At 36.2% G+C, this 25,836-nt stretch overlaps 1 protein-coding gene and 1 non-coding gene across 51 annotated transcripts in view; both read left to right on the forward strand.

Annotated features, from left to right (window-relative positions):
- RIMS1 (regulating synaptic membrane exocytosis 1) overlaps positions 1-13,386 on the forward strand; it is a 538,768-nt gene extending 525,382 nt beyond the window's left edge. For all 50 annotated transcript variants that reach the window (XM_058306992.2, XM_058306985.2, XM_058306986.2 and 47 more), the window contains 3 exons: positions 8,791-8,892; positions 9,354-9,493; positions 11,102-13,386. In XM_058306992.2, the coding sequence (XP_058162975.1) occupies positions 8,791-8,892; positions 9,354-9,493; positions 11,102-11,320 (461 nt within the window). In that variant the 3' untranslated portion in view covers positions 11,321-13,386. The remainder of the gene's footprint in view (positions 1-8,790; positions 8,893-9,353; positions 9,494-11,101) is intronic.
- A 7,365-nt stretch (positions 13,387-20,751) lies between these two features.
- LOC111761544 (U6 spliceosomal RNA) lies at positions 20,752-20,858 on the forward strand. Its single transcript, XR_002794879.1, has one exon. It is a non-coding gene; the product is annotated as a U6 spliceosomal RNA (small nuclear RNA).
- The last annotated feature ends 4,978 nt before the right edge of the window (positions 20,859-25,836 follow it).

Below are 25,836 nucleotides of genomic sequence, written 5' to 3' on the forward strand. Positions count from 1 at the left end.
AATTTAAACGTGGTAGACTGCATCATGTACCCCAACATGTAAGATATGTTCTTCATCTTAATCTACGTTCTTCGGTTTGTGAAACCATTTGTAAATCGGACCATTCGAAGATGTTATTAAACTGGCCAAACTGAATCAGAGTAGGTCTTAATCCATGTGATGGAGGCCTTATAAAGAGAGGAAATTCAGGTGGATTCAGTCAGTAAAAGCCAGAAACCAGTAGAAGCAAGAAGTCAGAGAAAGCCACAGAAGGATATCAAGGACATTGCCATGTGGCAGAGGCAGATATGCAAGATAAGGAATCCGAGAATGCTACAGATTCCAGGAGAAAGCACAGTCTGTCAAGACCTTGATTTTGGAATTCTAGCCTCCCAAACCTGATAAAATATATTTTTGTTACTTAAGCCAACCCAGTGTGGTAAACTGATACAAAACATACTATTTATAATGGGATCAAAATATAATAAATACCTAAGAATAATCCTAATAAAACTATGCCTCCCCTCTATATACAATATTAAAAATAATCATTTAAAGAAAATAAGGAAAATTTTAAGAAATAAATTGGAACACTCAAATGGCCAAGTTATTCTATACATTTAATGCAATCCCCAACACTATCCCACTAATTTAATTAATCCATTGACAAGCTTGTTCTAAAATTTTTTTGAAATGTAAAGAGCCAAGAATTGACAAGATACTATTGAAGGTAAAGTTTAAGATGATAGGACATGCCAGATAGCAAGATTTACTGTATGTCTTAAGTAATAGTAATATATTGGCACAGAACTAAGAAAACAGACCATTGGATTAGAAGAGAATATTGATGAACAGGCCCACTCATGAATACTTGATTAAATCAACAGTGGCAGTGGTTTTGGGTACTAGAGAAAGGATGTTCTTTTCAATAAATGATGTTTGACAGTTATACACACACATGCAGATACACAAACACTCACCTTATTTCACCTATAACATCGCACACAAAAATCATTTCCATTTGCACTGTAGACCTAATGGGAATGAAAAAAACTAATTATTCTCACAATAACAATAAACTATCTTCATAAACTCAGGGTAGGCAAAGACGTGTTAAACAGACACAAAGGCATTGGCCATAAAGGAAAAGATTGATACATCTGTCAACATTAAACTTCTTGAGTATTTTTAAGACTCCACTGAAAGAGTAATAGAAAGCACATGTAAGATTAATATGCAAAAATCTTTTGCATTTCTCTGCACCAGCAGCAGATAACTAGAAAACATAGTAAAAAAAATAAGATACCATTTGTTATAGTAGCAGATAGAGATTTATCTAAGAAGAAATATCTCATAAAATATATGCAGGAGCACCACATGTAAAATTATAAAATACTATAAAAATATATCTTAAATATCTTAATAGAGATATATAGCATATTTATAAGAATTCTTAATATGGTACAGATATCTTTTTAAGAAAATAAACTATATATTTAATGCAATTCTAATAAATATCCAAGTAGTTGTTTTTATGTTTTGTTTTTATGGATTTTGATATAAGGATTCTAGAAGTTATATAGAAAAATCAAGGGAATCAATAGCTAAGATAATTTTAAATAAAAAGAGAAAGAATGAGAATTTTCCATGCCACATATTGTAATGTACTGTGAAGCTTTAATTATAATGGTGTGTTATTAATACAGGAATAGGCAAATTGACCAATGGACTATAGCCCATCAACTTTCACACTCGTATCTATAATTTGTCAGATCAATTGTGAAAAGATGAATTTTCAATACATGGTAAGAGAAAAGTAGATTATGTATTTGGAAATATATGAAATTGAATCGCTACTTCAAGCCACACACAAAATTCTACTCCAGAGGGAATAAGAACATAAGTGTTAAAAGCAAAATTTTAAAACTCTTAATGGAAAATATAAGTGAAATCCTTCAGACCTTGAGTTAGAAATAAATGTCTTGAGATGCTACAATGACCAAAAAGGAAAAGAATGATCAGTTTAAATAGATTAAAATTAAGAATTTTCACTTACTAAAGGGCACATTAAAATTATAAAGACAAATTCTAAACCAGGAGAATATACTTGGAATGCATGCAGCTGGCAAAAGATTGTTTCAGGACTATATAATGAACTCTCATAAATTATTAGGAAAAGCACAGGCAACTCAGTAGAAAAAGTGGCAAAAAGATGAAAAATATTTCACAGAAGAGAACCAATATACAATCAATACAACTTTTAAAAAGTGCTAAATCATATTAATAATAAAGGAAATGCAAACCAGGATTATATTGACTTACCATTCTATTTGTAAAAAGTATAATACTGATAATATGAATGCAGTTATATATTTCATAAGCTTCTAGTAGGTATGCAAATTGTTAAAATAACTTTGGAGAAGTTTATCATTATCTCCTAAAGTTGAATAGTCATATCCCTAGTACCCTCACAATTCCACCTAAAAAGTATATACCCGAGGGAAACTACATACTTAAAAACAGAAGACAGGTGTAATATTATTGTTCACAGTATTTTAACATAAAACTTGAAACATCACAATTGCCCATTAGTAAAAGAACAGATGCATATTTTGCAACATAGTTATAAATTCGATTACCAAATAATAAAGTTATGAATCACAAGCTGTATGCTATAATATGGCTGAATGCCAGAAACATGTTGAGCAAAAGAAACTAGTGGGAGCCTGTGTGGCTAAAGCAGTTGAGCACCCACCTCCCACATGGGAGGTCCCGGGTTCAGTTCCCTGTGCCTCCTGAAAAACACAACAAGCAAAACAAATGAGAAGACCAACTCAGGGAAACCAATGTGGCTCAGTGGTTAAGCGCCAGCTTCCCACATATGAGGTACTGGATTCAGTCCCCTGACCCCAATACTTAAAAAAAAAAAAAAAAAAAAAGGGAAAAAGAGAAATTAGTAACACTGAGGAGTAGATATGATTCAAGCTGTTGAAAATCTTCTTCCCACATGGGAAGTCCTGGTTTCAGTTCCCAGTGCCTCCTAAAAACAAAGAGACAACTAGAAAACCAACTCAGGGGAGCCATTGCTGCTCAGTGGTTGAGCACCAGCTTTGCACATATGAGGTCCCTGGTTCAATCCTGGCCCTAGTACCTCAGAAAAAAAAGCAAAACAAAACTTGTATCCCACCACTTTGCTGAACTCTTCTATTAGTTTTAATAGCTTTGTTATGGATTTTTCAGGAGATTTTAGATAGGATCATATTATCAGCGAATAGTGAAAGTTTTACTTCTTCCTCTCCTATTTGGGTGCCTTTTATTTCTTTAGCTTACTTGCTCTAGCTAGAACTTCTAGCACAATATTGAATAACAGTGGTGACAGTGGGCATTTAAAGCTTTCAGTCTATCACTATTGATTACAATGCTAGCTATCAGTCTTTCATATGTGCACTTTATCATATTCAGAAAGCGTCCTTCTGTTCCTATCTTTTGGAGTGTTTTTATCAAGAAAGGGTGCTATATTTTATCAAATGCCTTTTCTGCATTGAGAGGATCATGAGATTTTTCTTCTGTTTATCAATATGGTTTATTACACAAATTGATATTCCTGTGTTGAACCACCGTTGCATACCTGGGATAAAACCCACTTGATCATAGTGTATAATTCTTTTAATATGCTTTTGGAGTCTGTTTGCAAGTATTTTGTTGAGGATTTTTGCATCTATATTCATTAGAAATATTGGTCTGTAATTTTCTTTTTTTGTAGAATCTTTGTCTGGTTTTGGAATTAGGGTAATGTTGGCTTCATAGAATGAGTTTGGTAGCATTCTTTCCTGCTCAGTTTTTTAAAAGAGCTTGAGCAAGAAGTTAAATTGGGAAATTGAACAAGAAATTGAACAAGATTAATACGTAAAATCAATATCCTTTCTATACACTAATGTGCAATCTGAGGAGGAAATTAGGAAAAATTCCATTTATAATAGCAACTAAAATAATCAAATATTTAGGAATAAACTTAACTAAGGACATGAAGGACCTGTATTCAGAAAACTACAAAACATTGCTAAAAGAAACCAAAGAAGACTTAAATAAATGGAAGAACATTCCGTGTTCATGGATTTAAAGATTAAATATCATTAAGATGTCAATTCTTCCCAAACTGATTTACGGATTAAGTGCAATCCCAGTAAAAATCCCAACAGCCTTTTCTGTAGAAGTTGAAAAACCAATTATCCAATTATTTGGAATGGTAAAGGACTCCACATAGCCAAAAAGTTCTTAAAAAAGAAGAATGAAATTGGAGGACTCTCACTTCCTGGCTTTAAAGCATATTACTTAGCTACAGTAGTAAAAACAGCATGGTACTGTCATAAAGACAGACACATTGACTAATGGAACCAAATCAAGAACTCAGAAATAGCCCCTCACATCTACAGTCAAGTGATGTTTGGCAAGTCCTCCAAGCTGTGCCCGAACTGTCTAGTCAACAAATGGTGCTGGGAGAACTGGCTAGCCATGTCCAAAAGAAAGAAAGAGGACCCCTATCTCACACTTTATACAAAAATTAACTCAAAATGAATCAAGGTCCTAAATATAAAAGCGACAACCATAAGAATCCTAGGAGAAAATGTAGGAAAACATCTTCAAGATCTTGTGGTTAGTGGTAGCTTCTTAAACCTTACACCTGAAGGATGAGCAACAAAAGAAAAAATACATAAATGTGACCTCCTCGAAATTAAATACTTCTGCACCTCAAAGGACTTTGTCAAAAGGATGACTAGGCAACCATCTCAATGGGAGAAAATATTTGACAATCACTTATCTGATAAGCGTTTGATATCCATGATATACAAAGAGATCATATAACTCAACAATAAAAAGGCAAACTACCTGATTACAAAATGGGCAAAAGACAGCTGTCCAAAGAAATACAAATGGCAAAGACACATGAAAATATGTCCAACATCACTAGCAATTAGGGAAATGCAAATCAAAACTACAGAGAGATATCATTTCATACCTATTTGGCCATTATTTAAAAGTTGGAAACTTGTAAATGTGGAGAGATAGAAACATTTATTGTTGGCAGTAATTAGAATGGTACAGCTACTGTGGAGGACTGTTTAGCAGTCCCTAAGAAAGTTGAATATACAGTTGCTCTGTGACCCAGCAATACCATTACTAGGTATATATGCAGAAGAACTGAGAGTAGAAACACAAACAGATATCTGCAAACCAGTGTCCATAGTGGCATTATTCACAATAGCCAAAATTTGGAAACAATCCAGTTGTCCATCAACTCTTGAATGGATAAACTAGTTGTGGTATATACTCAAAATAGAATATTATACAGCTGTAAGAAGTAATGAAGTCGTGAAACATAAGACAACATGGATGAACCTGGAAGACATTATGTTGAGAGAAGCAAGCCAGACACAGAAGGACAAATACTGCATTCTTACACTATTATCAACTAAATATATTGTGCAAACTCATAGAGTTAACAATTAGAATGCATGTCACCAAAAAATAGAATGAGGTAGAGAGTGGAAAGCTAAGGTTTAATCTATGCACCATTGGTCAAATGGTGGTTTGTAAATCTATAGAAATATATAGAAATGGTTAAAGCATATCATAGTGTTTGTAACTAGCAGTGTTACTTGTATGGGTATGATAGTGGTTGAAAGGGAAAGTCTGAAATCATGTGCATTACTAGAAAGCTAAATGCTGTAACATGGGACTCTATAAGACAGTAGAACCTCATGTAAAGCACAAATATGGATGATATTGCATATATAATACTGTTTTTACATGATATAAATGCAAATATACTAGACAGGAGGAAGAGGAGTGGCAGCTGTTTATGGCAGGGAAGCATGGAGTGATTGAGAGGTGATGAGTTTTGTTTGTTTTTGGTTTAGTCTTATTATTGGAGTAATGAAAGTGCTCTAGGAATGATTGAAGTGATGAATGCACAAATGTGTGATCACACTGAGTGCCATTTTATGTACATTTTGAATGGATTTATGCTTTTTTAATATATATCAATAAAATTGATGTAAAAAAGAAACTACTAACAGACATATCCTCTGTGGTTCCATTTGTAGAAAGTTAAAAAAAAAGAAAAATTAATGTTTAGGGATGGATTCTTAGGTGAGTGGAAAAAGTAATTTCAAAGTAAATGTGACATTAATGGAGGTTATGATCGGGTGAGGATAGGAGAGTGGGATTATTTTTGGAATTTTGTTCTTTTTCTTGACCTGGTTGTGGATTGCACAATGCCTAATTTGTAAATAATTAAATCATACATCTGATGTATCTAATACATCCAATCTGGATAAGGAAAACAAGGATAGGAAACTTGGGTTATCAATTACGGTACGTATTACATAACACAGTGTAATATACAGTGGAATGGAAAAATAAATCACTGGAACAGACTAGGCACCCATGCACGTTTAGAAATTTAAATTTTTAATTATTTTAAAATTTAATTTTAATTTAAAAATTAAAAATAAATTAGGGAAAAATATTCAGTAAATGGTATGCAAACAATTTTCTTATGAAAAATAAGTTCTTATACTTCCTAACACCATACAAAAGAATAATTTCTGTAAGTATTGAAGCTTTAAATGTGAAAGAAATATATTAAATTTTCAGGGAAAAATACAAATCATGAAGGAAAATAGAGATTAATTTATCATTTTTAATACAAATGTAAATGCAGCTTGTATGATAATGAATATATAATAATAACTCCAGTAAATGAATAAGAAAATGACAACCTAGTAGAAAATGAGCAAACAATAAAAAGGAGGCAATTTACAAAATGAAACCGTAGTTAGTAATTATCCTCTTTATTAATAAGGGAACTATGAATGAATGAAATAATATTTTTCACCCATCCTATTAGGTCAAAAATTTTAAATCTTAATATCAAAGGGGGCAACAGTTTTCAGAAATATGCATCCTCATGTACTGCTGTTAGAAGTTTAAATTGTTGCAGTCACTAATTGGGGTACCAGGGCAATATCTAATAAAAATGAAAATGTATATGTGCTATGACCCAGCAAATCTACTTCCAACTGTATACCCTGAAAATGCTCTTTGAAGCCTTCTTTGTCACAACCTAAAGTATAAATATATCAAAATGTCCCCAATAAGAAATTGGATAAATAAAATGTGGTATATTTATACAATAGTGTATCATATAGAAATTAAAAAGAATGAGCTCAATTTCTATACCTCACCTTGGATGGATTTCTAAGAAAATGTTAAGTAAGTAGAGCAAGTTGTAGATTGAAACTATCTAAGTGTTTAAAATCTGGAAATTTAAATGAGTTGGACAATCCTGTCAAGAATTCAAGAAGATATGGAAGGTAAGGAAGACTTAAATAGAATAATTAGTATTTAAAACTATCCACAACAAGACACTGTGTTCACAGATTGTTTCACAGATGAGTTCTAACAAATATAAAAGGAAGAGACATGAAAATTCTAAACCAAACATTTCCAAGAAATAAAAAGGAGGGAACTCTCTTTGACTCATTTCAGATCTAATATAATTTTATATCAAATTGTAAATGGCCTAATAAGAGAAAAAATTTATAGACCAAATCTTAATTATTGGTATAAGTGCAAATATAATAATAAAATTTTAAAACATATAGCAGTATATTAATGAAATCTGATTTAATTTAGGTTCATCCCAAAATGCACAGATGATTGCAATAGATTATCTGTTACTGTAATCCTATCACATTACTATCTCAGTTGCAGAAAAAGCTTTTGATAAATTTCAGTAGCCATTTATGACCAAAAAGAAAGTCTTAGGATACTGAAGTTTTAATATATTAAAAGTACTTTCAATAAGAAAAAAGCATTGTATACCTCAGTAAAAATGAGTAAAGGTAATGAGCAAGGCAAGTTATAAGAGAGGGAATATAAGTTAAAAATAGAAATATGTTCAGCCTTCCTAATGATAAAAAAAATGCTAATTATAATATGACTTTTTAACCACCCAACTGGCAAAAATTAAACATTTTGTTAACACCAATTTTAGAGTTGTAGAGAATGGGCAGAGTTAGATTCTTCTGGTGATAACACAGGCTGCCATAACTTTTATGAAGGATAATTTGGCAGTATACTTGAAATTTTTAAGTTTCCATAAAATTTGATCCAATAATTAAAAATCTGTAATTTTTCTCTTAAGAAATAATTGACCAAGTTTGCAAGAATTCTTTATAAAGCTGTTCATTTTAGTGTTGCAACAATATAAATAACAAGTATTTCCATCAATGGGGGGCTAGTTATAGAGATAGAATTGTAGTCAATAAAATGATGACTTATGGTCATTAGATAGATAGATGCATAATACATTTATAGATACATAGATTAAAAAAAAAACAGCATGTTATGAGACTGGTGAATATACACCAAAACATTTGTAGTGGTTATCTCTAGATAATGGATGTACTGATAATTACATGTTTTTTATTAAGAAGTATAATATACTGGATGGAATAAAGGTTAAGAAATCTTACTAAAGAATTAGAATCAAGTAAATACTTTAGTGTTCTGCTATAAAAACTAATTTCTGAATCTCATAAGATGGATTAATGCCAGAAAAATGATAGACATTGCAAAAACCTGATTTGGAAGCAGTGAAGAAAAAGTGGGCTGGGAAGCTCTAAAGATTAGTTTTTTATCAGGATCATAAAGGTCATAATTTGCAGTCTGTTATGAGCCGCTATTTTTTTAAATTATATGTAATTTCAAAGAAGCTAAAAAATTTTGCTTACCTTCCACTTGTAGGTGATATACAAATTGGAATGGAGGATAAAAAAGGCCAATTAGAAGTTGAAGTTATTAGAGCACGAAGCCTAACACAAAAACCTGGTTCCAAATCTACACCTGGTAAGAAAAAGCATTACTGAGTTTGAATAAGAGAACCAATAGGCAAAAAAAAAGTTTAAATATTTACCATATTTGAATTTCATATGCTCTGTTTTCATCAACTGATTGATTAAAATTGAGAGCTAGCTTTTCTGTGTTCCTTGTTTCTAAAAGGAAAAGAATATGAAATTAGTTATGGCCATAAAAAGGAAATATGAGCTTTAACATATAAATCTGAATTGTAATGCCAGCTGTAATCAAAGTCAGTAAAGTTTTGTGATTACTTAACATTTACTTGAAATGAGTAAAATAATGGTAGTGGTAATATGGATTTTAAGGAATAAAATATATGTTACAATGGAAATTTAAAATGATTTGAATAGCCAATGGAAATATTCAATAAGCATTTCTGATTCTTGAATAAGGCATTTTAAATAAAGATTAAGTTTTAACTTCTTATATGTTAATATACCTTTGTTCAGCTCCATACGTCAAAGTATACCTTTTGGAAAATGGGGCCTGTATAGCCAAGAAAAAGACAAGAATTGCACGAAAAACCCTTGATCCTTTGTATCAACAGTCCCTGGTTTTTGATGAAAGTCCACAGGGTAAAGTTCTTCAGGTCAGTAGTAGTTTTTCTGTTTACATTGTAATAGCCAAATTACCCATGTAAACATTGGAAAAGTGGCCAAACATGAAAATAATGCTCAGTAAAGATAAATGTAGTATAATATTCTTGAGTAGAAAGAAACAATTTAAATTGCAAGACAAATAATGTATAGTATTATTAAAAACAGCTGGTGAATCTAATGGAAAACTTTTTTCTCTCTCTCCTTTCTTTTGTTCCTTTGTCCCATCATCTTCTACTTTTGCCTTATCCCACCCATGCTTTCTCCTCTCTCTCTCTCTTAGAAGGATGATAGATAGAGGACCAATTAGATAGATAGGTAGTTAGGTAGACAGATAAATTGATTGATAGATAAATAGATAATAGACACAAAGAAACAACGAAAAGAAAAAGATATGTCAGGACAAATAATGCTAATAAGAGTTTGAGCATTACTATATTCCAGACTTGTAATACAAAGAGGGAGAGGAGAGAGGAAAAAGAAGTGTGAAAAGGACTGCCAGATATTGCATATGTGCAGTGCTGAAGCACACAGGGTGTGCCCTGCCAAGCAGGAGTGTTCCTGCGTAGGGGTGCCCCATGCGCAAGGAGTGCACCCCATAAGGAGAGCCACCCAGCGTGAAAAAAGGTGCAGCCTGCCCAGGAATTGCACCGCACACACGGAGAGATGACGCAGTAAGATGATGCAACAAAAAGAAACACAGATTCCTAATTGAATGCCAAATGTATTGCTATGTGCTTACATATATCACCTCTTTTAAACTTTGCAACTATCCCAGGCAGTAAACATCATTATCCCATCCTAAAGATCATATCTGAGGATCGCAGAGTTTATGTAACTTGGCAAAGTTATTCAGTAAGTTGAAAAGTCAGGATTCTCCACTATTGCCTATGTAAAACAGGTGAGTGAGTTCGGTTGAGAACATTTTACAGATGACTAAATGATTAGAAAATAAAACCTGAGATTAAGTGTAATGTGAGGCTTGTCCATTGCCAACAGGAGTTGACCCAGATTCTGGTAGTTGTTGGAGAACTCACCAACTTATTAATCATGTGATCAAATCAAAATTGTACAGGCAATTCCTCATAAATTACCAGTTCACAGTTATTTTTTGACCTCCTTCATTAAAAAATCCATAATATAAAAGAAAGGCAATGAGTACTCTCATTCTTTGTTCATATTTCATCATACACACATTCCATCATACACTGTGTTGGGATTGTTTGTTTTGCCCTCATGGTTTGCACAAATTTTAATTTTCATATCTCTCTGGCTGTGCACATTGCTTATTAGATGATAGGTACTCAAGAAGTGTGTTCCATTTATATATGAATAAACCTATGTATCTATTTCTTTAACATGACTCATGCAGATAATACCCCTTATTAGTACTTGCCTTCCATTAAAATGTAAACATTCTTGTGAAGCATCACACTTTAATGTTAGTAATTCTTCTTATCTTTGCCTCCTTCTAAACATTAGCTCTATTTGTTTCCTCTTCTCCTTCTATCCCTGGCTCACTTTTACAGGATAGTTGCTTTGAACCCTTCAGATGTGAGAGAGAGATGTTCAAGTTACATTGTATTTCTCTGTCTCTGCAGGTGATTGTCTGGGGAGACTATGGCAGAATGGACCATAAATGCTTTATGGGTGTTGCTCAAATCTTGTTGGAAGAACTCGATCTGTCTAGTATGGTAATTGGATGGTACAAGTTGTTCCCACCTTCATCACTGGTGGATCCCACCCTCACGCCCCTAACCCGCCGGGCTTCCCAATCATCTCTGGAAAGTTCAACTGGGCCTCCCTGCATTCGATCATAGTGAACTCATACTAGAGTTGTACAATTAAAACTCTACCTTTCAGAATAATAATCTGAACCAGATATTTCATGATCAAAAGCATTGTTGGAGACAGACAATCAATTTGTGTTTTGCCTGTAGTAGTTTTTCAATAATATGTCCCAATTGTTGTTAAAACCTGGCTTCATATGACAGAACAAGGCAATCTATCAAATTACAGTAAGAGTCAGCGTGCTAGTGAGAGTCACTGATGCTTCTAACAAGTAGAAAAAAAGAGGAAACTTCAGATTAATACAAACACACACACAATTGAACAAACTGGAAACTCTCACTCTGTGAAAAGTTGTATTGTACACGTTTCTACACAGACCACAAGCAGTGTTCTTTCCCTGGTGTTTGAGATGTTTTCTTCTTCTGTATGTTTTGTTAATTTGCATGCTTTTTGTTTTTTTGTTTGTTGAGTTTCATTTTGTTTTTCACTGAACTTGTTATTTCCACTAGTTTCTGGCTGTGTTATGATAGTCCTCATGATGCTAACAGAGACCCTTCCTTTCTTTTTCCAAAAGTACCCAAAAAAGGGCTGAAGCAGTCTCTGTAGAATTCCCAAGTGTTCAACAGCAAGACAAGGTGAGGCCAGTGAAGGGTTTCACTGGTTTAAATTGTTTAATTCTTCAAATCAGAGTCTTTACATGTGGAAACCAAAAAAACCAAGTCATCTTCCAAAATAAATTATCACAATCATTTTTTAATGAAGAGCATATATGTTTGCCTTCTAGAAAATATATTTTTGTTTTCCATTGTTTTGCATGGAAGACTTTTAAAGAAGTCAATCTGCAACTTATGCTGGGGACTAAAACTAACCACATAATTGTTCTTTGGAAACACTCCTTATAATGCCTTTTCCTTCCTGATAGTCAAAAAGGAACAAAAAATGCTCATGTGTATAAACCATACTTTTGACTTCCCAAAATGGTGACTAGGAATGGATTTGATCCTATGACATTTTCAGCTTTGCCCAGGCTTCTCGGCCATGTCTCAATGTAATACACCCATGTGCCCTGGAGAGAGCATGGTATGAGATGTTCAATATTCCTCTGGATTCCAGTTGAAATATTCTGCACTAAACTACTGTTTTTATCAAATTTAGTTTACATTTCTTTGAGATTGATGCAAGCACAAAGCTTGATTTTTTAATGCAAAGTATCTTACTTTTTGGGGGGTAAAATAAACTCAAATTTCAATTTTCATTTTATTCATTTAAGTTGTACTTGGCCTTGAATTTCCCTCGTGACATTCTGTATATGTGCTCCAAACTGCAGACTGCAGTTGCATCAATATGTTCTCCCTCCTTTTATGAGTCATTCGATTTTTGTGATTATACAAATAGAGCAGCATGACTTGGAACTGTTCAAAGCTGCATGCAGGTTTTGTAAAAAAAAAAAAAAAAGGGAAAAAATAAAAGAAACAAAAGATTATTTAATAATGTATGTTAGTTCCACATAAGCCAGCTTGTATGTTGCATGTACTTGTACAGTTTGCTTGTTAATTACTATACTGAAATAACCAAGAAATCTAAGCCATCCATTTTTGTTATAGACATTTTGCAGGTTTTAGCCAGACTCAGTCTGTGAGTTTGGGGTGAAATGTCTATAGATGGACTTTATTTTTTACCCTCTGGAAAACATGATGTAGTATGGACCAAATTCCTTCTAATAAATATTTTGGTGTAGATTCCTACTGTGGGGCTGTAACACATGTAGACACTGTGCACACACTAGGTTTTAATCCATAGACATACTGCCTGCACCAAGTGAATTACTCATTATTATTTACACATGCCAGAATTATCTGCCCATCATTCCACAGGGCACAGGTTGACCACTGCTCACTGTGCTGAGCAGGAAGAACTGAAGCATTGGTGCACTTCTACTAGATTCCGTTCTGTCTTAGTGGCCAACAATCAACTAATTATAATTGGGTAGTATCTTTCTATTTCGACCACTTGTCTTAACACTCCCCTGTGCTTTTAAATGAACTTCCAACTCATGTTATGTAAACATGTTTAATAAAATTTACTTTTCATGTCAGTCAGCAGCCATCTGTGTTCTATGTTTTGCCAGATTTCCATTGTGGGTTCTATGGTGCAAAATGGGGGCCAGATCATGGGAAGGGGAGACTGGGATTTGTTGTCTGTTGTGGGCATTTGACTTGACTTGTCTCTGCATTATATATGTCTTAATCTGCGGCCCGAAGGGTATACTTTGCATCACATGCAAGTTTTTCACTATGTCACCCTGTCTAAATGAGCACATGACTACACTTCTGAAAAGTGGCATTATTAAAAAAAAAAAAACAATAAATCTCAGTAAGAATCAAATGAAAGGTGGTTTTTCTGCTGTTTGAGTGTGCTAATAAAAGAGACAACCCTATTTTCCAATTGCCAAATCATTTCAAGTTATGTGACATTTCAAAATATTGAGTCCTCCATCTCTCCACATAGCATCTGATTCCTCTTTCCATCTTTTCCTTCTGAAGTCTTGACTAATTTGTAGGACATTATCGTAGAGTAGGCAGACAACAAAAACAAGCAATACAGTCACTCTATCACCTTCAGTAGCCTTAGGGAATAACCGTACCTTCAATATAGGTAAGTAAGTCTCTAAAAGTTGTATGTCTAAAGAGAAATTAATAGCTTTCTTAATTTAATTTCATTATTGTTCTCTTCAGAAGTGAGTTTATATATTTCATAATCATCATGCCTCATGGAACACTTTGGTAAACACTAATTTCATGTTGCATTGTAGTAAAATAAGGAAATCTAGTCTCCACCTTCTCAGAGCTTTTAATTTTTTATAGACCTCATTTTAACATTGTAAAGAAAAATAAACACAACTAAATATCAAATTTGAGACAATAAAGCTAATCATGTCACCCCATCATTTGTGTAAATTTTTTTCAAGAGTTGACTGAATTGTACCCTATTAAGTCACTCAGTTCTTTGGTCTACAAGACATGAAATTTTCTGTTCAGCTGGGTCAACAGGAGGCACAAGCAACTGATCAGTTTAAACTATTAGAGTAAAGCTGTTCAATATTAAGCAATAAAATAGCACATAATGGGTGGAGGGTAGGCAGTTTTGTCACTGAAATGGGGAGCAGCTTTAAAGACGATGACTTTGGAATTCTTTCTCATCTAGGCTGAAACAGAACAGCTGTAATCACTCTTTAGATAAATTCAGGGAGGCTTACATTAATGGAAAGGGAAGAAACTTGAGGAAAAGCACTTTTACTAAGTCTTCATGGATTTTTGCTGACTAATTTCTTAGAACTCCGGATTCAGATACATGATCTGATTATACTTAATTAACATTGTTAAGGGATTTATTTAGTACTAGATATTAAGTATTTGGGGTATGAAAATGATAAAACCATTAACTATTGTAGGAGCTTTCTGTCTACTGAGAGCATTACATAAAGACATAATTAGAATACTATATATTTGATTTGTATACAAAGTGCTACAGAATTACATTTCTCACAATAGTCCCATGAGGCAAGCACTATTAAGTAAATTTTAAATGTAAATATCTGAAGCTTAGAAGCTGAGCAATAGGCAGCAAAAGGTCACATGGCTGGTTCGTCATAGAGCTGGGATATAAACCAGGGTCTAGCCGACTCCAGAATCTGTCCTGTTAGATCCTCTGCATCCTCCACAAAGGGCTGACCCTTGAACTGAATGTTTAAGCATGATGAGTCCAGATGGGAAAGGCCCCTAACCCAAACCATCCCCTAATTTTAAGGCTGCTCCCTGCAACTTGGACTCATATTACATGCTGCGTGAGTGTCTTGGCCATTACCAGGAGGAGGGGTGGTGGTGGATGGAGCAGGTGGACTACTCCCTCTAAGGCTTTTCTCCACTTCTCTATGTTCTGTGCATTCATGAATTCATCATATGCTGCTCTCAAGAACAGTGTAAATAAGGGTTAAGACACGAGGTTGGTTTTTTTTTTTTTTAGTCGAATTACATATTTATCCTTTGGATAAAATTAAAATTATCTTTTGAATTCCCTTACCTGGAACCCTGCCCAGAGTTCCAATACAATAATGTCCCTCAATTCTGCACATGTCATAAAGATTTTCACCTTAGAGTTGAGTTGTTGGCCCCCTATACCCACAGTGGTTTTTCTGTCCTCCCATCATCAGTCTATATGTTCTCTAAGGAATTTGCTTCCAAAATGGATTCCATGACTCTTCATATATGTGCAGGGTCACTTTTGGAGGAGCTCAGCAGTCAGTCACTTGCAGAGACCCACACACAACATAGTACTTCCATCCTGAGTTCCCTCAGCTACCTCCCAAGGGGCACAACACGTGCAAGTCTTCATATGTCCTCACTGTAAACCAAGCATAAACAGCATATGAAATAATTTTATTAGGTGGCCTCATGCAGGCTACTCTAAACCCAAAGATCAGGACAAAGTCCTTGCTTGTTTTATCTTTTGTTTTTATAATCACCAAAAAAGGTGCTACAGTGTCACTGTGTTCAATTACTGCTGAAACAATTTCCTCTATCCCATTAGGTCCCAAGATGAGAAATGTCCCCACACCCATGAGTGTATGTGTCAATCTCAGGGAATATGGCTCAGGTCTTCACTCTAAACGGACTCTTCCTGGTTAACAGAGCTTCCAGTTTTTCCCTCTCCATCCCTTCATTAAACTTTTCCAAAATGGTCTTTTCTACTTTCCCTCCAATACCTTTCCTACTGCTCTTTTCTGATCTCACTTTAGGATTGCCAGATAAAATACAGGATGGTCAATGAAATCTGAATTTTAGATAAACAATGAAAAATCAAAATTTGTAATTTTTATTTGCTAAATCTGGCAAACCAATCCCTAACGCCATCTGATTTATGTTTCCACCACTTTGCTGAACAGGCTCTACTAAATGCTATCTAACCACAGACAATTTTTAACAGCCTTTTCTCAGCATAGTTCTTGACCCTTCTGTATCTATTATTGAAGACTACCTTCTTGGAAATTTTTCCCTCCTCTATTCCCCCTAACTCTGCATTGTCCTAGTTCTCAAACTTAGATGGATACTGGATTTTGCCCCCAGTCTTCACCCCTTCTAATAGGATTATGCATTCCAGTTACTTTCCAGTGCCTTATGGTAGAGCAGGCAGCTAATACATCTCCCTGTCCCATTGGCTTTGGTCTTGGCCAGATAACTTGCTTCTGTGTGTCATGGAAAGTAAGTGGACATGGCACAAGCAAAAGGCCATTTTCCATGGAATGGGCTTGCTGCAAGCAGGCACTGCTCTTTTAACCTTGTCCTTACATGAGAGACTTGTAGAGCACACCAGAACCCAACTCTAACCTGAGGCTGTGCCACCCAGTTTACCCCCAGATCCATGGACAAGAAAAAAAAAGTTGTTTGTTGTTATGAGCCACTAGGATTTGGAGGATGTTTTTGATGTGGAATTATTCGCAAAATAATTGTTAGCAAAATCATTACAAAACCTATTACACTAACTTCTATAAGGTTCTCTTCATCAGCAACTGCTATGTATCATTTTTGTGCTAGGTCCTGAGGCACAAAGTGGCATAAGGCATAGGGTCTTTAACAGTCTTTTATTTCGTTTGTTCCACAAGGCTGACCTTGCTTCTTTTTTTCTTCTCTCCTCCCATGATCTCATCTACTCCAAGATTTCAATGATTGCCTCTATTCTAAAATGTTGCACAGAGTTCCAACTGTTTACAAGGGTATCTCCTTAATGACCCAGCATCTCAAGTTAAATAAGTCTAAAATAAGTTTGAGCGTATATTCCCAAATTCATCCTTTTTCTGCTAGGCATAACCGTTTTTGAAGGTTCCAAACATTTGATTCATTCTTGAGGTTGATGATAGAGTTAGTAAGAGTATAATTAATGAAAAAAGTCCATGAGGCATGGTTAGAAGATGTGTTCCATTCATACATTTTTCATTCAACATTTTGCACGCAGAATCTTACTAAGTGAACCAACCATAAAAACGTTATAGAAAATGAAAAGTAGCCCTGTCCTAAGGAAGCCTACCATCTAATGGGGAATTATATTGGAAGGCTCTTTGCATAGGTAATCAGGTGCAATAGTGATGACTGACACCAGAGATGTATGTGCCTTATAACTCTAGAGAGCTTACCACAGAATTCCTTTAATTGGAAGTATATACCTATATTATAACATATTTGGAGCTCCATACATATTTGGTAAATGTATTAGTGGGAAGGGTAACTAATGTAAAAAGTGGTCCCCAAAATATATAATGGCTCAAGCACAATAGAAATTTACTTCCTACTGGCCTACAGCAATGGTAAGGTAAGCACGTTGGAGGGATAGTCTTCCTCTATGCAATCATTCAGGAATCCAGGTCGGTAGGGTCCTGGAATCTTCAACATGGGAAATTGGCTCCATCCCAGCAATCTAGAATAGAAAAAGAACATGGAGGAGCACATGCGGAAGGTTTTTATGGACCAGATCTAAAGTGGGATACATCGCCTCAGCTCACATTCCATTGACAAGAATTCAGTCACCTGTCCTCATCTAAATGTAAGGGAGCATGTGGAGGTCCAAATAAGAGGAGAATGTAGATCATGATGAGCAATTAGCAGTCTCTGAGTGAGTGAATGAATGAATGAATAAATGAATGAATAGAGGTCAAAACATATTCTCTGTACCAGTTCTAGTCCTTTTGGTTTGAATACTTTTTGGTTTGAGCAACACAACTAACACACTTGAAACAATTAGAGGCCAATACATCTGATAGGATGACAATCCAATTACACACACAAACATCACTTCTTTTAAAAAACACTCAGTTTTAGAATGGCCTATTGTTCAGAACAATTTCACAAGAATATCCAAATGACTGGTCCCCCAAAGTTCTTTCTCCCCTCAGTGGATCCAAGCAAGGATCAACATTTGACCAGGTGGTCAGTATTTCCATCTGCTCTAGATAAGTTCTGTTCTTTAGGATTATGGTACCTTGGACAGAAGCACTTTTCTGTAGGCTCACTGTGTACTACACCACACACCTAGCAGTTGTGGGGCATGACCTAACCAACTATAGGTGCACAGCATGCCCACACAGAATCAGTCATCTGCACACTACCCTTCAGTTAACCCCCTCCTGGCTATCTCCTAGCAAAGATATATATCACTGACTAAGATCTCATGTTAGGATGCTTTTAAAAGGAGTGAGGGATGTACAGCAGAAAGAACATAAACAACAAAAAGGATTTATAAATTCACATAACAGAAAATTCTATAAGATCTGGTTTCACTTATAGGCTTGTGGATCAAAGATATCACCAAGAATCTGCCTCTGCCCCTCTGTTGGTTTTGATGTCTGCTCTGTTGACTTCATGCTCAGGTAGGTACTTCCGGAGGTGTAACCAAACAGTTGCTGGCAGTTCCAGACACACAACCTGCAGTTAAACATCCTCAAAGGAAAATCTTCACAAGCTTCCCAAGTGTCATAGCAAAACACCAGCCCTGACAATCTTGAACAATCCAGGGTCATTTCCAAATGCTGAACCAATATCACTGGCCACAGAAATATAAATTAATGCAAACACAAGTGTGTCAAGTGTCCTGCCTTGGAACCAGGAGTCAAGACAATTCCATCCAAATCACATAGAATAAAAGTGGAGATTTTTACCCCCAAGGCAATTCTGGATGCTATTAGAAGAAAAAATAATAATAGTGGTCAGACTTATGTCCACTTTAGATTCATTCTTTCTCTTCTCTCAAAACCTAGGGAAGGTGGGACAAGAGTTCTTCAGGCTAATCATGCCCAACCACACCCACACCTTTCTCTGATGACACTTATTTTTCCCTGTCTTCCAAATTATGGAGCTACTTGGCTGGTACCTTAAATATTTCTGAGGCACCGCAATGGCATTTTGAGGGATATTCCATTGTAATATCCATAGCAATTTATTTATTTTGATTTTTATCTCTATATAAATTTCTAAGACCAAGCTGAAATTTACCTTTGCTCACCCTTCTGGGAATAGCTGATATTGGGGACAACTGTTCTTTCCACGGTTATTTTATGATGTGAGTTAACAAAAAATATTGCAGGATGTATCTCTTAAGTGGGATGATAATAGAACCTACCTCACAGAGTTACTTTGGTTATTAAAGTAAATTGTAAATATTAAACTCCTAGGACAAAATTTGAACTCTAATTAACCACTCAATAAATATCAACAACTATAATGATTATGCATCAAACACTAATAATAATTCACCAAAGGTAAATGTGTGAAGCATATGAACACAGAATTCTTGGGCAGATCTAGCCTTATTGTGCCTGCTTATTTAACCCCTTACCACTGAAGGAATGTTCCTTCTCTATCCTGGCAGATAAGACCAGAGGAAAACTTCTTTTCTGTTCAGGCTGCAGAAGTGCTAGTCTTCCTAAGCTGTACTATATGAAAACTACTTGTATTTTTAGTAGATCTGATTGCTCACTCCTTTTTCAAGGTCAAATCCTTGCATTTTATCAACACCTTATCTTGGAAGCAGGCACAGAACACCCTCTCCAACCCTGCCCACCAGAGCTGTTCTCTCACCATCATTTTCAGCCCCATTTTCTTAATGATTTAGTGAACAGTCCCTGCAATTTTCCTGTTACAGAAATTCTCGACCTCTCAAGGTTCTCTGACTACCTTCTGTTGTTTGAAGTTACCAGCCTACTCTTTACCTGAAATTCACTGAATTCTCACCAATTTCTCTAGGTGGAGGGGGCTGACTTCCTCTCACCGAGATCAGCAACTTTTTCTTTTTCCCTTCTTGGACGTCCAGTGTAGACCTCTTCTTTTAGAAGCTAGAGCATCTCTTTCATTCTCTTCTGTAGGTACTTTCATTCCAGCAGACTTCTTTGCTAATACCTTCCAACTATGTGGCCCTGGCTTTTTCTGATTATTATGTACTATGATAGTTACTCATTCCTCTAGGTTTTCTGAGTTATACACAAAATGAAATCAATACACAAAATACACAAAATGAAATCAATGGAAAAATTTTTTAAAAACTTAAAAATGTCATCACTTTCTCCCAACAAGGTTGTAGTCATATGCTCAAGGACTCCATAGGCATTCATTCACTTAAAAATCAAGGAAAAGTCTATATTTTTAAAATCTTTTTAATTGAATCTTATCATTCATTCATGAGCATCCATAAACAATAAGTGTATAGTAAAAATTGTGACGTTCCAAAACAAACATGCATATTATCACAGAGCTCCCATACAAAAAGTTTGTATTTTTTGATTGCCTCTAGCCAAGATTTTCTTACATGCTAGAAGACTCTAGCTTGACCTCTGCCACCAAGTTCAAGCCACCATAAGTTCTCTAGGTTTTTCTGTTTTACTTTTGGCTTTCATTGAGTGTTCAGAAAAGGTTCTTCTGTGCTTGCTTCAGCAGCGCATATACTAAAATTGGATGGATACAGAGAAGACTAGCATGGTCTCTGAGCAAGGATGATGTGCAACTTCGGGAACTGTTCCATATTTTTTATTTCTTAATAAAGTCTTTATTCCCTTGCCTAAAAAAAAAAAGAGAGAAGGTTCTTCTCATATTGGCCAGATATTTTTGTCAAAGGATACTTTCCAAAATGTCACTCAATATCTTTCATTTTACAAATAGTTGCATACAATGCTTTCGTTTTTTTTGTTTTATACTTAAGGTTTACTGTCAGAAAAAGTTGTATTTCCTATGTACTTTTTACTCATTCTTCTATCACAAGTTCTTAAACTTTTGTATATTTGGGGCCTTTTTGGTGTCTGGTGAAGCCTGTGGAGCCCTTCCCAAAATAATTATTTTAAATTCATTTAAAAAATACATGGGGGGAATTGTGGGAACATGGTGCCATTTAGCAGGTAAAGCTCAGTGCTCTCACAAATACAACAGGAAAAACGCCTGAAGCTACCAGAGGGGCCTGCTTGGGGATCACCAGACCAGGACAGAGCTTCACAACTCCCAGGTTGTGGTGCCTTCTCTTATCTCTTCCAGGATCCCACTGACTCCCGGGTTCTGGCCTTCCTTGTGGCTTTCTCTGACTATCCCTGAATTTCTTCTGCTTATAAAGGACCCCAGTAATCTGGATTAAGACCCATCCTTATTCAGTTGGGCCATTCTATAGCTAATATAACATCTGTAAGAGATCTTATTTACAACTGGTTCATATCCACAGGAATGCAGATTAAGGTTAAGAATACGTCTGAATTGGAGTACATATTTCTAGCTACCACAGCTGGAAACATATCTAGTGTGGTTTTTTTTTCTTTTTATGTCCTATTTCAATAATGCCATTATAAAGTGGTTTTATGAAAAACTTCGTAAATCCTTTTTAAATAGTTCAAGTAAAACAAATAAGACATTAACTTGTACTCTAGTGCCCAGCACATGGGATATGTGCAAATACGTGATGGTTGAATGAATGAATAATGGGAAGACTTAGGATTCTGTGGTTTCCTAGATTATGGTTCCTCAGTCTATTAAAACTTGACATCCTTTTTATAAACTTACAAATTTCACTCCCTTCTCCCAAGAAGATTATTGTTATATGCTCTAGGACTCCATAGCGATTCCTTTAAGCTCAAAGTCAAGGATAAACCTATATTTTTTCGTTGATTCTAACCACAATTTTCTTACATGCTATTCTCTAGCTTTTATTCTTATGTGGTAAAGACAGGTCTGACCTTTGTCCCTGGCTCCTGGGGAGTTTCTTCTAATCCCATGAAATTTCCCAAGTGAGATGAGTGTGTTTAATTTTCACGGCAGGCACCTCAGACCACTTGGTATCAACCCAACCTCCTGGGAGGGGGTGGGATGGCTGGAAAATGGTCTGTCCACATGGGCAATCAACCAAATAAACCCTATTAAAAACACTGGACACTGAAGCTCACTGAAGCTCAGGTGAGCTTCTTCTCAGGAAGGCAAGACTCTGTGTGTATGGTCACACACAGATTGCAGAAAGATAATTCTTCCTGAGGATAATTGGAACCCTCCTAGACTCTACCAGGCATACCTCTTCTTTTGGCTGATTTTCCTGCATTTTTTCCCTGTCATCAACGATATCTGTGAGTGGAAGAGCTTTCAGTACGTTGTGAGTAGTTGGACTCTAACTCCTCGCAGTTAGGATCATTGATCTTTGACAAAATGCTGCTTTGCTTTCTCCACCTACGCATATCAATGTGGAGATCTCTGCCCTGGAAATGTAGTAAGAATAAAAATTGCAAGCATAAACAATATGAAGTACTCCAAGATACCAAGATTCAAAAAAGTCCTATTTAATTTTTTTCTACATTATGGCAACATCATATTTTTGTATTATATGTGGATTGAAAGTCTATAAATTCACTACCATTATTCCGAGCAGTTGCCCTTTGACATCTTTACTTCAGGGATTACTTTTCTTCTGAAAGCGGCTACCGCCTGAAGTTGAAGGCTCTTCTAGGCTGCTTTTTGACAAAACTGTAACTCTCCAGGTGAGGTAAAGTAATATTGGGAAAAGAGAGGGTGTGGAAGGGTCTTTGAGAGTGAGAAATGAAATAGAGAAGGGATTAAAGACAAAGAAGAGCAAATGCCACCTGATCACTAAGAATTCCTGCCCCATTGCATGGCAGAGCAATAGCTCAGCAGCGGCCAGACCATCCCAAAGTCAAGAAGCAATGGTCAGTCATTGTTCAACTTATTTTTTGTACTATAATGTTAGAACTGACTTTTTCCAAAAATTTTGACAGGTCACTAAGGTACAAAACAGTGGTTTTGAATGGGCTACTCCCTGTTAATAAATATTTTCCCCTTATTTTCCTTCTCTCTATGCCCCAAGGTTTAATCCTTTCCCAGGTGCTGCCCACCCACAGAGCCTTTAGTCCAGGGGTTTTTTAACAAGGCCTCCGTGAGCTTAAATTGAAATTCAAACAAACATTATTCTTGTGGGGACGTGTTGGTGGGGATGTGATATATTTACTAAATAATACCCAGTATAGTGGGGACTTAGTAAGGGGCCAATGGTTTTAGCCTGACTGGAAAGGAGTCCATGGAACAAAAAAGGCTAAGAACCCCTGCTTTAATCTAAATATCTTTTGAGTCTACTGCTCTGAGGAGAATGCAGATCTTCCCCTGTGTTCTCAGGCAAGGACTCACCTGCTGCTCAGTCATCTAAGCTCTCCTACTCCAACCGCAGAGCCTAGGCAACTGCTTCTGAAATTGCAAGGTTCCAACCTTCACCTAGGGATCTTGTTAAAATGCAGATTCTGTGTTCAGGGTCTCGGGAGGGGTCTCAGATTCTGCATTCCTAACAAACTGCAAGGCAGGACCTGCTACATAATTTGAGAGGCCCAGTGAGAAATGACCCAGTGCAGGGCCCCTTGCTCAAAATTATTAGGGCTTTTTAGCTGATGACAGTAGAGCATTAAAGGCTCAGGGCACTTCTAAGTGTGTGGGCCCGAGCTACTGCACAGGTTTCACACCTGTGAGGCTGGCCGTGTTCCCAGGTGAGGAAGGGGTTAGCATTCCCACTTTGAGTAGAAAGGTGTGAGCACCCAGCCCTAGAGAACAGAAGTTCATGGTTAGCCATCCTGTGCAGGGACTTTCTCCCTATTAAGACCAGTGTCCAGATAAAACGGACCGTGATATTTTAGTCATTTTTATCTGATTTATTTGATTGAAATTGATAAATTGAACAATGTTATAGGAATTCATTCATTTATTTTGCCGGGAAAAATGCTTCTCTTGACCAGTGATTTCCAGATTCTATTCCAGAGAAACAAGTAACAGTCTTTGAGCTTGGTGACCAGGCAGTGATGAAAGCTGTAAAAGGGAGAGCTAGCAGGAAATCTTTAAGCTTTCTCCAGGCAAAGTTCTGAGCTTTAATCTACCTGGAAATTTTATTGGGGATTGGAGAAGGGAATGTTGAGGCAAGTCAGGAAGGAAAGTTCCACTATTTTAAAAAAACACTCCAGATGGAGGCTAAGAGGGCATGTTTCATTTCATCTAACTGCAACCACACACCAATACGACAGTGGGTGTTAGGAACTGAATCAGGTTCGCCACAAAGACATATTCAAGGACTCAATCCTGGGGCTATAAATGAACTCGTTTGTAAATAGGGTCTTTGAAGATTCTACTAAAGCCAGGCCGAACTGAATCAGGGTGTGTCGTCATGAGTATGGCTGAGGCCTTCTAAGCAGAGGAAATTTGGGATGTAGGCAGTGGGAAATGGAAGGAGACAGATGCCCATGAGACAAGGTAGAGATTGAGTTACATATTGCCAGTAAGCCACCACCAAATTGCTACAGACTTCAGAGAAAGCTTGATCCTGCCAAACACCTTGATTTTAGAGTTCTAGTCAAAACAGTGAGACAATTAAGTTCCTTACCTGATTGTTTACGTTAACCCGTCTGTGTTATTTGTCAGAGCAGTCCTGGCAAACTAAGATGCTGGGTTATATGAATCCTTTTTTCTAGGAAATTAGAGCATCAAAACGCTAGTTTTTAGAGAGTTAAACAAAAATCTTCACCAGTTCAGGGTGAGACAACCTGTCAGTTTCAACTTGTAGAGTAAGAGGAAGCCCAGTAGCCAACTGGGTAATAGTCTGCTCAAATCCCAGCCTTCCTCATCCTCCTGCACTCCCGATGCCTGCCTGTTTGTTACCTCAACAACATAGAATAGGTGTGGAGTAAGAAAAGAATTGAAAACTCTTTAATAGTTTATCGAATAAGTTTTTACTGCTGGGTTGTACAATATTTGTGAATTTCTAAGGTTTTAATAACAGTAAAGAACAATAGTATTTTATGGTTCTTCTCAAGATTTAATTTCAAAAGAAATCTCACTCTGCCACACTAGCTAAATGCCAACAGCTAGAAAATTATAAATGGTGGTTTCAGTCTGCAGTCAAAGGGCTCCATCTCTGCCCTCTATTGGTGAAAGCCGAACTAGGTGTAGTAGTGCATGAAGGCCACAAGATGGCAGCAGTGTCTCATGCAGCTTGAAGACAGCGTTAAAGGCAGAGAGACCTTTTGAGGAGGCAACACTATTTTGTGGCAGTCTTAAGTGAGGAAGATTAAGACTAGAACTGGCCATCCCTAAGGTGAAGGAAAAAACTTCTAGGTAAACGACTTTTTCAAGGCATAAAAATCTCTGTTTTAGAGTATAACTATATTGTCATTATAAACATGCACAAAACTTTTCCATCTTGACCCCCATCAAGACTTGGTTGAGAGGTCTTTTTTGTTGTTGTCAAACGAAGTGTGTTGTGATTCATCTTCCTGGATTTAGTATGTTATGGTAATAACAAGTTGATCTGCAGTCCCCAAAAGTGTCTTGTCAGAGGCACTGTTTTCCTGTGGTAAGTGGAAAGTGGCCCTCTCCCCGGGACCAGTGCCACAATGTTCAACTCCAGCCTCGACATGGATCTGCCACGCTGTGGTCAGCTGCCAGGACACTGGGCGAGAGGAGATGTGTCAACAGCACTGAGTGAGGCTCCT

This window comes from Dasypus novemcinctus, chromosome 11 (assembly GCF_030445035.2).
Source record: "Dasypus novemcinctus isolate mDasNov1 chromosome 11, mDasNov1.1.hap2, whole genome shotgun sequence".
Lineage (NCBI taxonomy): Eukaryota > Metazoa > Chordata > Mammalia > Cingulata > Dasypodidae > Dasypus > Dasypus novemcinctus.